The sequence below is a fragment of the Solanum tuberosum genome, unplaced genomic scaffold (assembly GCF_000226075.1).
Source record: "Solanum tuberosum cultivar DM 1-3 516 R44 unplaced genomic scaffold, SolTub_3.0 scf00086, whole genome shotgun sequence".
NCBI lineage: Eukaryota > Viridiplantae > Streptophyta > Magnoliopsida > Solanales > Solanaceae > Solanum > Solanum tuberosum.
The window spans coordinates 337,906-354,509 of record NW_006239010.1 but is presented as its reverse complement, the minus strand read 5'-3'; the positions used below and the strand labels follow the sequence as shown (position 1 = coordinate 354,509).

At 32.4% G+C, this 16,604-nt stretch overlaps 2 protein-coding genes across 7 annotated transcripts; both read left to right on the top strand.

Moving 5' to 3' along the window:
• Nucleotides 1-3,746: 3,746 nt before the first annotated feature.
• On the top strand, nucleotides 3,747-11,594 carry LOC102580496 (glucan endo-1,3-beta-glucosidase 8-like). The gene is made up of 5 exons (XM_015308429.1): nucleotides 3,747-4,304; nucleotides 5,008-5,248; nucleotides 9,567-9,650; nucleotides 9,808-9,868; nucleotides 11,462-11,594. Exons 1-5 carry the CDS (start codon nucleotides 3,747-3,749, stop codon nucleotides 11,592-11,594), a joined length of 1,077 nt encoding a protein of 358 aa, XP_015163915.1.
• On the top strand, nucleotides 9,549-16,151 carry LOC102579849 (uncharacterized). Of its 6 annotated transcripts, none has more exons than XM_015308489.1 (3): nucleotides 9,549-9,650; nucleotides 14,621-14,647; nucleotides 14,776-16,151. In XM_015308489.1, exon 3 carries the CDS (start codon nucleotides 14,790-14,792, stop codon nucleotides 15,978-15,980), a length of 1,191 nt encoding a protein of 396 aa, XP_015163975.1. In that variant the 5' UTR covers nucleotides 9,549-9,650; nucleotides 14,621-14,647; nucleotides 14,776-14,789; the 3' UTR covers nucleotides 15,981-16,151. The 6 variants fall into 6 exon arrangements, with proteins under 6 accessions (XP_015163975.1, XP_015163972.1, XP_006346717.1 ...); XM_015308486.1 differs by adding an exon at nucleotides 10,832-11,421 and having other exon boundaries at nucleotides 9,550-9,650; nucleotides 14,621-16,151; XM_015308490.1 differs by lacking the exon at nucleotides 9,549-9,650 and adding an exon at nucleotides 12,234-14,080.
• Nucleotides 16,152-16,604: the final 453 nt, after the last annotated feature.

Below are 16,604 nucleotides of genomic sequence, written 5' to 3'. Positions count from 1 at the left end.
TCGGTTTTCGGTTTAACCAATAAGAAAATGCTTTCAAAACAAATATATGACTTATCCAATAATTTGACGCGATATGCATACATCGAAATAATCATTCCAAACGGGACAACAAGGACCAACTTGTTGTATTTTGGTCATCACAACAAAGACTTGGTTAATTTTCGATCACCATAATATATAAAACGAGGTCCCCTTTATGCAATAAAGAGAATCAAATAAAACCAAATCATAGACAAAAGTCAAAACAGTAGCAAATGAGGCCATGCTTATGGTAACTAAATGAAGTTCTTACGTTATTTTTAAAAAAAAAACACACACAATTTGAATTCCCGACGTTAATCAAATTGCAGATATTTACAATCGTGCAAAAGCTAATATTAGTCCATTATAAACTAACTAAAGTAAATAAATAATACTAAAAAGTAAAACCTAAATGTTAAATTACTAAAAGTAGAGAGGAGAGTTAATTGTTAAGTAGTGTTAATTATTGCGTAGGGTATTTTTTTTAATATATTATATATATGTATAAATAAAAATTAAAATAGTAAAATTATTATATTCTTAATGGGTTAACGGTTAACCCAATAACCCAATATTAAAAATCAATAACGAACCGATAACCCCAACAATTTTTTTTTTGTAAAACCATTAAATTACCGTTATCCCAATAACCCAATAACAATAAACCAATAACACTTTTTTCGGTTCGATTTATCGGTTGGTTCGGTTTTTTGCACACCCCTAGCGCACATGAACAGAGCCTATGGCAATGTTTAATTTGACACACCCCTTAAGAAGCACCAAATAAAATGATAATTTTAACATATCACTTTTATTTATTTAAAGTCATCTGAATATTGAAAAATGAATAGTATACAATATAAGGATAAAATAGGTAAAATTAAAAATAATAAATTATCTCTTAATTTTTCAAAAAGGTCATCTTCTTATAATAAAATGAAAAAGTAAAAATGAACGAGAGACTAAAATAATACATCTAATTTTAATATAGAAACAAAATAAAATAAAACTGAATAGGTATTTAAGAGGAGCTTCTATTCTAGGCTCTATACACCCCAAAATAAAGTTTTGGGTACCTTATAAATATAAGATATATCTTTTTTATATACTCTTTATTACTTAATTATGGTAAGCAATATATAATTATATTTTATGTAAGATTATGTTGGTGTAATATATCTCAAATATAATAAATTACAATTAAAAAATAAAATAACAAAAAATGAATAAATAAATTATTTAGGGTGAGGCATGGATATATCTCGTTTTCTTTAAGGAGATTCAAGCTCACTGCGGCATAATCTACACCGATCCAACAATGATACTCTTGACTTGTCTCCGCTAGTATACAACAACCTAACAACGTCGTACAACTCAAGCAACTTCGGATTTAGTTGAAGAGTCCAAAGCTCCACATAAGAACACATTCCTTCAACATATAAATATTCTCTTTTATTTAGTGAATACAGTTGAAAACTTGGAAAATTTTCGCTGTCTCAACTTTCTCTTTCAGTATTACATACTTCAATATATTATTTCACACTTCTTATCTTTCTTTCATTCCTTTATAAAGGAATAAACACCGCTATTTATAGGTGAAAAAGCGCACTTCTATGTAATCAACGGGTAGAATGGGGGTACGTAATAATGTGAGTAGATAAATGTGATAGATGTTATAAGAAAATAATTGTCATATGAGTTACAAGAAACTAATGACCATTGGAGTTACAAGAACTAATGGTCATATAAGTTACAAGAACTAATCATCATCTTTTACCACAATTTGTACTCACTGTCATATGCACTTTATATTTTATTCTTTTAATAAAATACATATACACCAACATATTATATTTATTTAAGGTTAATTGTATTGATGTTAGCTCCATCAACTTATAACCTTAGATGCAAGCCCATAATAAACGGACATAAGTAGCCAATCATAAACGTTATTTGTTTTTTTTCTTACTTTTCTGTGAAAAACTCATCCTTAAAAAGAGAAAAACTTTATAATATCTATCTTTAAATCCCCCCATACTTAACCTCTTTTATCCATGTAGAGGTAAGTAACCTTCTTTTGGGATTTTCAAATATAATTTGGAGAGACCATAGAATTGAATATCATTTTGTGTACTATCAATGGCAGAGTTATATGATGATCCAAAGGGACCCAATTGAATCTTCTATCAGAAAATCATGTTGCACAAATAAGGTAAATATAAGATTAATCTTATTGAAAAAACAAAAAACAAAAACTTTGGTGTGATGACCAAGGTGATTCAAGAATTGCTTTATGTCGCAGGTCTCAATATTCCTTGTGGATTTTTTTTCTCGAATATTCTTGGCAAAAAGTTTTTGGTACCCGCATCTAGGGACAAAAAAGCAAGAAGAGGTTGTGTACCATCATCAATGCAGAGTTACATTATCCAAAGGGATTTGATTAAATTTTTGTCAGAAAATTAATCGCGCAAATTAAACAAGGTAAATATAGTTTTTTTTATATATATAAATTGTTAATTCTCTTGGGAAAGGAAAACTTTTAACTGACGATAGAAGTGACTCAAGAATTGCTATATGTCACAGGTCTGAACCCTTCTTGTAACATTTTTTTCCCCGAATCTTCTTATTAAAATTTCTGACATCACGCAAGATGAGGCTAATTACCATGGGCATAATGTTCATGATTTTATTCATGACAAGAAGTGTAAATAGCTTTGTGGGCATCACATGGGGCAGACAACAATCACAACAATTAGTTCCATCAATGGTTGTTGATTTGCTTTTACAAAACAAGATTCCAGCATTGAGATTAATGACTTCAGCCTCTGATATTGTTCAAATTTTTTCTGCCACTAACATTAGTATTGTTATTACTCTTACAAATAGAAATGTAAATCTTATAAATAGGAAAGATCTTGCCTATGCATGGATAAATGATAAAGTCAAGCTACCTATCAACAAAGGTGTCAACATAGTGTATGTAATGCATTCCTTTTCTTTCTATTTTTTTTACATTAATTTTATTTTATAGCCTGTTTGTTCAAGTTTTTAAGGGAAGCACAACGTTGAATATAGTCGTAGAAGTTGAAAAAAATAGTTTTTCCCAAAAAGCATTTTTGGAACAACGACCAAACACAACTTGTTGTTCTCATGTTGACAAGTAAGGTACTTTTTCAAATTGACGAGTCAAACGTACTAGTCTGTTTGGTCAGGTTTAATTTTTATAAACCAAAAGTATTTATTTTTGTTTAAAAGTGCTTGTTTTAGAAAGCTAATTTCCAAAAAAATAGGTAGAAAGTGTAGTTTTTCCTAATGAGAACTTTTGAAACCTTAACCAGGCCCAAATTACTGCACTAACATTGGTAAAAATGCTTTTGAATTTTAGTAGTTATGTACAAACAACTATATACCCTCCAAAAATACTTTTTTTTTTTAACTTGGCTAAATATGCTAGTAAACGGCTAAGAAGCAGATTTTGAAAGCCTGACCAAATAGGCTGATGTTAATCTTTTAAACTTTGTGATGATTTTATTATTTAATTTCCTCTATGTCCCTAATGTTGATTGATTAATTTCTTTAGGGAACTATGTATTGGGGCAGAGCCATTTTCAAATACATTCTTGAAAGATGCAACGAACTATCAAGTGGTGAATGTGATATCAATCGTACGAGAAGCTCTAGACGAGATGAACTTAGGGTATGTCTCAACAACGACCTCTCATGGCATGGATGTCATAACTATCGCGAAAGTCCCATCAAAATCAGACTTTCGCGATGACATAAAAGGATTGATGCTCGAATCACTAAAGTTCTTCAATCGAACAGGCACACCTTTTCTATTGAACATGTTCCCCATCCAAATGGTTAGGGATGTACTTAATTACCCCATAGAATTCACATTTTTCGATAACATGAGCAATTTCAAGATTCAAGATGGTAATGTCACGTACACAAATGCAGTGGAGTTAATGATAGATTCCATTGTGTGGGCAATAAAGAAAGCGGGATATCCTGATATGAAAATTATGATTGGTCAAATTGGATGGCCTACCGATGGATATCCATATGCAAATCTTAAAAATGCAGAGAGATTTCATAAGGGGTTATTGAAATTTATAGCATCAAATAAAGGGACACCACTTAGGCCAGGGCCAATAGACACATATCTTCATAGCTTGTCAGATGAGACTGAGTTTCGTACAAAATTTGGTGCATTTCAAAGACATTGGGGAATTTATGAGGCAGATGGAAATCCAAAGTACAAGATTGATTTCTCATTACAGGTACACATGTCAAATGAGCGATTTAGATTCAATTTGAATTAATAAACGAGTCATTGCTCACCTCTAGCCAAAAGAGTTTAACTAAATTCACAAACACACTTTTCATCCTCTTAATTGAAAAGTTTCAAATTTCACTGGTGAAACTCTGCAATAACCACTACAAGAAAAGTGTGAATTACATGGGGATTTTTCTCAGGATTAGTATGAAAATTTGCAGGAAAACAAATTTTCATACTAATCCCCGTGTAATTCACACTTTTCTTGTAGTGGTTGTTGCAGAGTTTCACCAGTGAAATTTGAAAATTCAATACGACAATGGCTACTTTTCTAATTACAACATTGAAAAGTGGTTGATGGGTATATATATATATATATATATATATATCTACCAACATAAAGTTAGTTGGGCTACGATGAACTAGGTCAAATAGACTAAACATGACTCATAACTTAACCTGCCCCAACTCAGGTCAAATTTTAATTTTTGTTTCCTTCATAACAAAAAAAAACAATTTTGACAAAGTTTCTCATGGATTTGTTTGGGCTACATACTTGCCCTACATCATCTCAATTTTTAGGTTAGTTGAATTTTGAACATGTTAAGACGAGCTGAGTTAATAAATGAACTGATGATTTACCTGCCTAAACATGAGTTGAGCAAACTCATATTCTTATGAACTAATTTTGTCACCTCTAATTATAGGACCGAGACGAATATCCCACTCAAGCTAAGGGCATTGTAACAATGCCAAATCGATGGTGCATGTTCGATGGGGACAAAAGTAACATGGATTTGGCGAAGAAGAATTACAACATTGCTTGTGAAGAAGCAGATTGTACAAAATTGGAACAAGGAGCTTCATGTGGTGAACTAAGTGATGAATCTAAAATTTCTTATGCTTTTAATGCATACTTCCAAAAGAATAAGCAAAGTGAAGAATATTGTAATTTTAATGGTTTAGGTAAAATTACAACAATAAATCCTTCTGTAGAAAAATGTGTGTTTCCCATTGAGATATTGTCATTCCAAGATCAAGTGGCTGGTAATGATATGATATCATTAAAAATTTGACTTTAGTGGTATCATGTGGAACATTCTAGAAAAAAAAATGGTATCGATTCGAATTAGTTTTTTTGTTTTTTTAAAAAAATGTTTCTGAGTAGTTTTGATTCTTTAAATTTGTCAGAAAAGAACGTTTTTGGTTTTTTGTTTAAAAAAAAAAACAAATATCGTAACAATTTCTATCGGTTAGATTTGAAAGAAACTATGGAAAAAAAATTAACTTAAAATACCAAGATCACAAAAGTGAAGGAATGAACTAATTGAGACAAATGTTCTAATTTCAATAAAACATTTCACCTTATGATAACCTAGAATGATGGGGGTATTGAAGGTTAATGAGAAAGTGTATTAACATTAATTGAAATGTTAGAGAGAAAATACTTTAATAATTGAAAATTGAAGAAAAAGTGTTTCAACAAATTCAAAGTTGGTGACAAGAAAAGAAATGTACGTAATAAGTTGAGTATGTTACGTTCAACTGCACGGATTATTAATTTCATCTCAAAAATAAACTTAGCGAGGTTAAACAGGGTTTCTAAGTTGGGTTCAATGTTTGAGTTTGTCTAGATTATTTTCAGCTATATTCTCCAATCAATGGTCTTCCTCTCGATGATACGATTGATGAAATTTTATTATAAAGGTTTTTTCAATTGAAATGATAGTATGATCGTTGCTATGTATTGAATTATGATATTTCAAATAATCTTTTTTTAATTCTCTAATCAAAAGAAAATTACTCTTTATATTTGATCTGAAAACAAAAAAAGATAAAAAGCTTCATACATTCATAACGATTAATGTTAGTCAAGAGAAGCAAGAATTATCATCTGATGCAAACACAATCCAAACAAAATTTGGATGAGTTCTAAACCAGAAATTAAGTAGCATGGAGAAATAATTTGGACCTCAAATAAAGCTTTTAACTTCCCTAAGCTTGGAGGAAGAAAAAGGGGTACAAATATGTATATTGGTGTCTTATATCACTTCTGGGATGACCTAGCGTGGATCGGATGCCAATATGGTTACCTTGTCACTATACTTTTCCCGTATTAAATTGGAATTAACATCGAACCAATTCAATAGGAGGAAAGTACTTTAGCTAGGTAACCATGTCATCCAGTACTGAAATCTATTTTAAAATGGTAAAAAAATGAATGATATTTCGCTAAAGAATTTCATTTTTAATATACTGTTAGAATTTTAGTCTCTTTATAAGACTTTCAACTGTGACCTACATATTGGATAATTATTAAAGTACCTTATTTTCCAATTAATTAAGTAAAAAATAAGATAATATTTTACCTATCTTGAAGTTTTTGTGATACAAGAAAATATTTTATTAGGAGTCCTTAGCGTATTCATATATATTTTATGGAAATATCCCTAGGGTTAAAAAAAACTTATAAGAATCCCTACTATACCTTTTTGTTAGAAAACAATAGAGTTCTTATCTTTTTATCCAGAGTTACAAGTTGGTGCTATATCAAATAAAGTGATTGATCTCAACGACACTTAAACAATTATTGTTGGAACAAGGTATATTCTAATTTAATATTTCAATATGTTTTTTTTATATAAGAATTTGATAAAATAGTTTTTTGATTATTTTTTTCAAGATTTTTAAGGGGTTAGGCATGGGTGTTCACACATAATAGAAAAATCTTTTAAAGATTGAGATAAACAAATAGGGAATCAACGTACGCAATAGCGATTCGATCGCAATACGAGCAAATAATTACTCTGCCATTTTCTTGCTCCTATATAGCTACATCACCTTTGTATGTTTTGCCTCCCAAAATCATGTGGATAACATAAATTAGTGTTATATTTAAGCATATTTAGGTTCTTCTTAATAGCAAAATGTGGATGACAACCTAGAATTGCCTATGTATAACACCTAGATATGCAAAAGGGGTTGTTTATGTTTGCCACATAATTTTGGAAGGCAGATCTTGCGAAGGTAATGTAGCTAGAAGCAAAAATGGTAGAGCAATTAGTTGTTTACACCGTGATTGATCACTATTAAATATGTCGATTTTTTATTTTTCTATCTCAATCTTTAAAAATGTATTCTATTATTTTATACAAATACATCTATCTAATTCCTTAAAAATCTTGAGAAAATTAATAGAGAAACTCTTTTTCAGGTTCTTATAAATGTTGATAAGTATCATCTTAGTCTCCAACCTAGAAAAAATATTGGATCTATTGAGAATGGGCAAAAAACTTAAGTATACAAATTAAGTACCTTAATTACTACATAGTAGTAATTATTATTATTTTGCCTATATAACAATAGTTTTTTTTTTTTCAAAAATAGGATTTATATTAAATTATTTTTAAAAAAAGTAGTGTAGAAATAGTTGGCCACGATTTTCTCATATTTCCTGATTTTCTCCAATTATTTTACCTTCCACGATTTACTCAAATTGGTTATATATTCTCTCACATCAAAAAAGGTTTTTTAACAAAAATAAAATTCTCTTTCTATTGATTCTGATCGACTGTTCGATCATTGATACCAACAATTTTTCAATTCTAATTCAACACAACGGACGATAGGACGCATCAGGTATTTGTGATAAATCACAATTGAATTGGTGTTTTTTTGCGTTCTTATTTATCACAAATACTTGATGCGTCCCATCGTCCGTTGTGTTGAATTAGAATTGAAAAATTGTTGGTATCCATGATCGAATAGTCATTCAGAATCAGTAGGAAGAGAGTTTTATTTTTGTTAAAAACCCTCTTCTTCTATTTTATGGAAGAGAATATATAACCAATTTGAGTAGATCGTGGAAGGTAAAAGAATTGGAGAAAATATGAGAAAATTGTGGCTGACTATTTCTACGCTACCTTTTTTTTAAAATTTTAATATAAAATCCTATTTTTGAAAATAAATAAATTATATAGGCGGAAAAAATAATAATTGCTATATAGTAGTAATTAAGGTACTTAATTCGTATACTTAAGTTTTTTGTCCTTATATATTATGCAGGACTATTACATAATTTGGCTGCTACAAGCTTCTGAAAAAGAAATGCACATGACAATATGCAGATTTCATATCGAAATGGAGTAATAAATGAAGAATTTATATGACATAAGTTCACACGGTATATATGCTAAATGAGGTTTATTTGGCCGAAGAGAACAATACGCATTATGTGCTTAGGCTATGACGATTAACTTCTATATTATTTCATATAATAATTATTATAGGTTATTTGCTTTTTGATTCATGCAGAAAAAAATGTTGGACCACACTACAATCTAAAGAAATTTGATAATTAGCCAAACCAACACCCAAGTTGGAAACTTTAATGTATATTTTATAATAATCGACGTGAGACATTGGTGTAAAACATATGCATAAAAACTAGTGTATTAAAAGCATGAAGAGAATTTGTACTAAATACTTTATGAAAAACAATTAGTGTGTGACTAAACTTTTTAAAAGTACTTCTAAGTTTATTTTTTACAGAGTGCTTTCCAAAAATAATTTTCGCTCCTCAACCAAAGCACCATTTTCTTCCAAAAGCTTGGGCATCCAAAGGGTAGCCACTAGGAATTTCCTAAGAGGTTCCGAAAAAAACAAAACACTTCACTTTTTAAAATGGGCGCTTTTGGCCTTCTTAAAGTTTGATCAAACATGCTATAATAATTGAACAAATTTTACAATCATTTTTAATTTAAAGAATTTTAGACTAATTTGTGAAAATATTCTTAAAATGTACTCGCGTGATAAGATGCTTAATTAAAAAGATTTCAAAGTATGAAATGGAAAAACTTAAAGTTAAACAATCATTAAATATTAAAAGAAAAGTTTGTATTTTAAAAAAGACAAACAAAAAGAAAATGTGTATACAAGAATACTTTTTTCAATTTATATCCGCTCTTTCTTCTTTTGAACAAGTAACAAATATTTCACCGTTCAATTTTAAAAATAAATTTTTACTTTCAACATATTGAGAAAAAATAATTATTTTTTATATGTTCTATCCTCAACATTAATTACTTATTTTTCAAATTATTTCTAACGATCTAAGACTATACGAAGGGAGTATAATTTTGAATAAAAAGGAAAATTTGGGCCAGAAGAAAATATATTTGGCCCAATAGATTTCGAACTTATAAGCCCAAACTTTATCTATCGGGTTTGATAAGAGCAATGGACCATTTCATTTGCTAACTCTCAGTTCATATATTTCTCCGGCGAACTTCTCGGCGATTTATATCTCCGGCCAACTACTCGGCGATATCATCTCTGGCCAACTTGAGTTGTAAGTCCTTCATCCTCTCTTTTTCTTTCTTCTCTGTAATTCCTATCCTCTGTATTTAGAGACAAAAACCCTAAACCCCCTTCAATTGCATTGTATGCTTCTTTGAGTTTTTCTTTAGCTTTATGGTTTATTTTTCATTCTCATTTGTGTTTTATAGTGATATTAGCTCGTAAATTGTGTGATTTTATTGATATGCCCTTGATTATTGTGAAGTTCCTGTAAAATTTTAGTGGAATGAGGAAAAAGATATCAATGTGTCAAAGATGAAATTTTTAGGCATAATAGATAGAAAAATACTCAAACTTGGCGTAAAGCTGGCAACTAAGGACTCCAACTTTGAGAATGCACATCTAGACACCTCAACTCGTCTTCACTTTGTAAGTCGAACACTCCAACTTACAAAATGATCATCTTGACACCTCAAAAATTTATGTGCCATGTCAGTGTTGAGTGTCCATGAGATAGTGGGGATGGAGTGTTTAGTTGTCAATTGAGAGTAAGTTGAGATGTCTAGATGTGCACTGTCAAAGTTTGAGTGCTTGCTTGCTAAGGTTGGCTAAGTTTGAGCCTATTTATTATTAGGCTAAATATTTACGATTGCTTGTGAGTTTGTCGTTTTTTTTTAAAAAAAGTTTAGAGGTGGTTAAAATTTCATTCATTTGCTGTCAATTTTATCCATACGGACACTTGAGTTTGAAGTTAGTACATTAGGGGCTGCAATAATTATCTTTTTGTATTAATAATACTTCCTCTGCCACATAAAATTCTGATGGAAAAAGATATTAAAGTTATGGTTATAGAGTTAGTTTACTAGAGAAAGCATCACGTCAAATCCAAAATTTGAGTAGTTTGAGGAATTTGAATTCCTGTAAGATGAAAGTTATATATAAATTGAGATGATGTTCAACATTTTGGGATGTTCGAGATTGAAAAGAGTGAAATAAGTTAGGATGGAAGGACTAACTTTTTGTATTACTTTAGAACTATAATGGTGAAATGCTTATTTGAGTTAATTAACAGATAGGTTTTCCCTACTGTTTATATACTGTCAAATTTGTATGTCACAAACATTTACACTTGTAGAAACAGGTTGACTTCACATAATGAAGTAAACAAACAAACAAAAGCTCTCTTCGTAAATGAATTGAGGGCTTAATATTCATTTTCCTTTTCTTTTCCAGGAAGTGAAGTTGGAAAAAAGCACGTGTAGCTTCCTGTGTTCACCTCCACCTTTGTTTGGCTTTGGCATAGCATTGTTCAAAGTTCTTCTCTTAAATTGTTTATAACTCATATCCTCTTCTATCTCTTTATATCTTTCTGGCTGTTGTCTGTGAACCGATTCAGTAGGACTCATGTTTGTCATCCAACTGCGGTCCCGTTGTTTATCTACGTACTTACATTATCTTCATTTCCTACCTGCTTGTCCTTTTTCTTCTTTCAGCTTCTCTTTTGCATCTCTATATAAGGCTGTGACCAGAAACTCTGCTCAAAATGGAAACAAAGAAAATCTTGTTCTCTTTAACTACCTTAATAAACACATTGGACTTTCCAATATCTAAAGCCCTGGCAGTATCCAATTGTCTTCACTCGGTTATAAGTGTTGAAAAACCTGATTTAGCAGTCCATTTCTTCAAGTCCATTGGATTCACAGATGTACAAATCTAATCCACTGTTCTTTTTATCCCATAAATCCTCATTGCCAATGTCACAAAGACAATCAAGCGAAAGATTCATCTATTTGAAGAATTGGGTATCACTGGTTCTGATCTATGTAAGCTTATTTCCTCTCATTTAAACTTGTTAATGCGTAGTCTGGAGAAAGCTATGAAGCCTTCCATCGAAATTCTCAACAAAGTCCTTGTAAATGGTACTGAAAATGGTGATTTGTTCCCGGTTCTGCATAGGTCTGATTGGGTTATTCGGAGATCACCTCACTTGTTCTGATTCTTAATATTTCATATCTAGAGGGCATTGGAGTTGTTGGGTCTCAACTACCGTTACTTTTGAAGAATCAACTTCGTCTTCTAGTTGTGCCTGAATCTGAGCTTAAAAAGCATGTTACTAAACTTCTGGATATTCAGTTTCCAACTAATTCAGAATGTTTCTACATGTCCTTTATACTCTAGGTAGTATGACCCATCAGACATTTTTGAGAAAATTGCAATTGTTTCAAAGTTTTGGTTTCTCCAAGAATAAGTGCATGAAATGTTTAGGATGGCTCCAAGTTTATTCTGAACTTCAGAGAAGAAAATAAGACTCGGACTAGAGTTCTTCTTGGAAACAGTGAAGTTAGAGAAGTCAACTTTAGTACAACATCATACTCTTTTGATGTTTAGTATGAAGGAGAGAGTGATTCCGAGATATCAAGTTTTTCAGCTGATAAAGTCGAAAAAGCTTATGAAGAAAGACCCAACTTTTTATGATATGATGTGTTTGACAGAGCATCTCTTCTTGGAGAAGTACGTATCGAGGTTTACAGAAATTGCAGAGGAATTATTGATGGCTTAGGCTTACAAGGGCAATTGTCTAGATTTAGGAGAAGAGTATGAGTGTTTTCTGGTAAATTTTCTTGCAATTTTTTTCCTTTCAATCCTGATCTTATAGGCATCGAAAATGTGTGGTCAAAATGGTGGCATTCATATTTTTATTTGTATTGTTGCCTTGATGAAAATGATGCTTGTATTATGTCAGAAGAGACCTAGAACTAGAAAATAAAGCTATAGTTTTAGCACATTGATCTGAATTTCTCCTTCTGAGTAGTTTCATGTCCTTTTACATATGTGACAGCTTTCAAGTCCTCATACAGTGAAGTTGTTTGGTTGTTAGTTATATAGCTTTTAGTTATGCTGGATTGTAAACTGGTAACTGAACATTGGTGCTGAATTTTAAACTACATGTCAACTAATATGTGACTGTACATGGTATTAGTTATGTTATGCTGGTTTCAATACATAATAATTCACTTCCTGACCAACAACCAAACGACCCCTAAGGTACAAGGTTTTTTTTGAAAAAGTGAAATACTTTGTTGATGGAGTAAAGTTTCATGTCTTAAGCCTTCTCTTCCTTTTGTCGGCAGGCATTGTCCAATGTACTCCAAAGTATAGCCATCTTGCAATTTAACAAGGAGGTGGCTTACTTCTTCACTTCGAATATTTGCACATAAAGCACCAACTAGTTTATGTAATTCTCCTCTCCTTCAAGTTATTAGCCGTTAGGATTACTCACCTCATTGGCACCCTAGGATATGAAGGATCAACCCCTTGAATTTTTGTTTTTGGCCTCTATTCACGTGTATACATCATATACTTGTGTGGACAACTACTGAAAGGGTGTGTGACATAACGAAGTTCGGCAACTATGTTGTTGTTGCGAGGCGAGGGAGCAACTTGTCTAAAGTCTTGTGGTGGACTCCTTCATATTAAGAGAGTGACTCAAAATCAAGATTCCTTACAACTTACACCAATAGCGTCACAGAGCAGTCGGATATTGGATCACTCCCTTCTCTCCTATCTCATGGATCACTTCCCGCTCCAGCAACTTGTATTAGTATGACTATGACTTAACAAAAACAGTCCATTTCTTGCTCCACATCTCCACAAATCTTGTCTAGTATGTGAAAAACTCCACAAACCACAAATCTTGTCTAGTATGTGAAAAACTCCACAAATCTTGGCTAATAAGTGCATGGAAATGTTTAGGATGGCACCAAGTTTATTCTGAACTTCAGAGAAGAAAATAAAACTCGGACTAGAGTTCTTCTTGGAAACAATGAAGTTAAAGAAGTCAACTTTAGTACAGCACCCTGCACTTTTGATGTCTAGCATGGTTAAGAGAGTGATTCCCATATATCAAGTTCTTCAGCTGATAAAGTCCAAAAAAGTTTGTGAAGAAAGAACCAAGGTTTTATTCTGTAATTTATTTGCCAGAGCATCTGTTCTTGGAAAAGTATGTATCAAGGTTTGTAGAAACTCCCGAGGAATTATTGATGGCCTTCTGGGGCCATTCTCTAGATTTAGGTAAAGGATAAACATTTTCCTTGCTCTCGGGTCAAACTCCAGCAGAGATACAAAATACTAAGTGATTTCTTCCCATTTATCCTAGCCTTTATGGACCAAGTTACCTGGTATAATTGTTGTTGGTGGGAGGTGGTAGGTATCCTATGGAGTTAGTCGAGGTGCGCGAAAGCTGACCCGGACACCACTGTCAAAAAAAACATGTTCCTTGAGAATTAATCCACATTTCTTTTTCAAAGTAAATTATGTTGGTGATCTTACTAGGTTTCAAGATGCCCTATTTGCAAAAATGTCATGCTAGTGTGATGACTGTCAGATTATACTGGGTTCTCTTTGTTTGGCGCTGTTACTACTCCATCCATCTATTTTTCTGACAATCTCCTCAACGATATCTATCTCCATCGAAATCTAGTAGTAAGTTTACTCATGGTCTCTTTCGCTTCCTTCCTTGGGATTCCTACTCTCTGTTTTTACTGATACAAAAATCCCAACTCCCTTTGAAATATTTTTTAGTGATGTAGCACGAATTATGAAGTGCAGTGTATGCTTGCTTCTAGGATTTTTTTTACCAACAATTTATTTGCATTTTCATATGTATTCTATGTGATATTGGCTTGTAAATTGTGATATTCTATTTATCTGCTTTTGATTATTGCAAAGTTTCTGTAAATTTATATTGGAATGAGAAAAATAATATGTATGTCGTCAAAGATGATATTTTTAAGAGTGATAGAGGGAGTAACTTTTTGTATAATCTGTGAACTTCAAAGGCAATGTGTTACTCCATTTGAGTTAATTTAAAAATGAGTTTCCGTTGCTGTTTTTTATCTATTTTAATTTATAGGTCTCAAACATTTCAACTCGTAGAGAAAGGCTGGCTTCATATAACACAATAGCTTACTCCTTTCTATAAATTAATTGAAGTGTTGATATTTATTCACCTTTTCTTTCCAGGGAAGTGAAGTTTAAAGAAAAGCATGGGTAGCTTCTGTGTTCCACCTCTGCATATCTTCCACTTTGAATAGCTTTGTTCAAAGTTTTCTCTTAAGTCCTTAAAATTCATATTTTTCTTGTCTCTATAAGTCTTTCTCGTTGTTTCCTGTGAACAGATTGAGAAGGACTCATGATCTCCATCCAACTGCGCTTCCGTTCATTATCTACTCACTTACATCATCTTTCTTCCCTACCTACTGGTCCTTTTTCTTCTTTCCACATATCTCTCTCCTCTCTATCTCAGGTAGTAACCAAAAAGTCTGCTCAAAATGCAAACCAAGAAAATCCTGTACTCCTCAACTACCTAATAAACACGTTGGGCTTTCCAAAGCCTAAAGCCGTGACCATATCCGATCGTTTATCTTGGGTCAGAAGTGTTGAAAAACCTAAATTGACTGTACATTTCTTCAAGTCCGTCGGATTCACAGATGCACAAATCCAATCCGCTGTTGGTACCGTCCCCCAAATCCTTCTTGCTGACGTTGAAAAAATACTCAAGCCAAAGATCCAGCTATTACAAGAATTGGGTATCACTGGTTCTGATCTGGGTAGGCTTTTGTCCACAAAGGCGATATTATTAACACGTAGCCTGGACAAAATACTAAAGCCTTCCATTGAAGTTCTCAATGAAGTCCTTATAAAAAGTACTGATAATGGTGATTGGTTCCGGGTTCTGCTAAGGTGTGATTGGGTTATTTATGGATCTCCTCACTTGAGACTGGTTCCTAATATTTCATATCTGCAGAGCATTGGAATTGTTGGGTCTCAACTATCATCACTCTTGAAGAGGCAACCTCATCTTTTTGTTACACATGGATCTAAGCTTAAAAAACTTGTCTCTGAACTTATGGATATCGGGTTTTCTACTGATTCAAGAATGTTGGTGCATGGCCTTCATACATTAAGTTGTATGAGTCAAGAATCTATTTCGAATAAATTACTGTTGATTCAGAGTTTTGGTTTCTCCAAAAGTGAGTGCATGGTAATGTTTATGAGGGCACCATGCTTATTCCGTGGTTCAGAGAAGAAAATAAGACTCGGACTAGAGTTCTTCTTGGAAACAGTGAAGTTACAGAAGTCAACTTTAGTACAGCGTCCCACTCTTTTGATGTTTAGTATGAAGGAGAGAGTGATTCCGAGATATCAAGTTTTTCAGCTGATAACGTCGAAAAAGCTTATGAAGAAAGACCCAAAATTTTATGATATGATGTGTTTGACAGAGCATCACTTCTTGGAGAAGTACGTATCGAGATTTACAGAAAATACAGAGGAATTATTGATGGCTTACAAGGGCCATCGTCTAGATTTAGGAGAAGAATAAGAGTGTTTACTGGAAAATTTGCTTGCAATTTTTCTTCAGAAATGCGTGGTGAAATAGGGGCATTCACAGTTCTATTTGTATTGTTGCTTTGATGAAAATGAAGCTTGTGTTATGTAAGAAGAGACCAGGAACCAGAAAATAAAGCTGTCGTTTTAAGCACATTGATTTGAATTCTCCCTTCTGAGTAGTTTCATTTCCTTTTACTTATTGTGACAACTTTTAAGCCCTCATACGATGGAGTCGTTTGGTTATTGGTTAGAATTATAACAGGTTTGAATTGTAACTGAATATTGGTGCTGAATTTTGTACTACATATCAACTAACATCATATGCTTGTTTGGATAGCAGCTACTGAAAGGGTGTGTGACATAACGGAGTTTAGCAATTATGTTGTCGTTTCAAGGTCTAGTCTTGTGGTGGACTACTTCCTATTTAGAAAATGAATTGGTTCCCAACTTGATTCGAGATCAAAATTCCTAACAACTTACATAAATAGCGATACAGAGTGGTTGTTGCACGGATCACTCCCTTGTTGCACGCCTCCACAAATCTTGTCTAGTATGTCAAAGGCTCCATTTTATAGAGCAATCAACAAACTTTGTAGTTCAGTTATACCTCTCAATC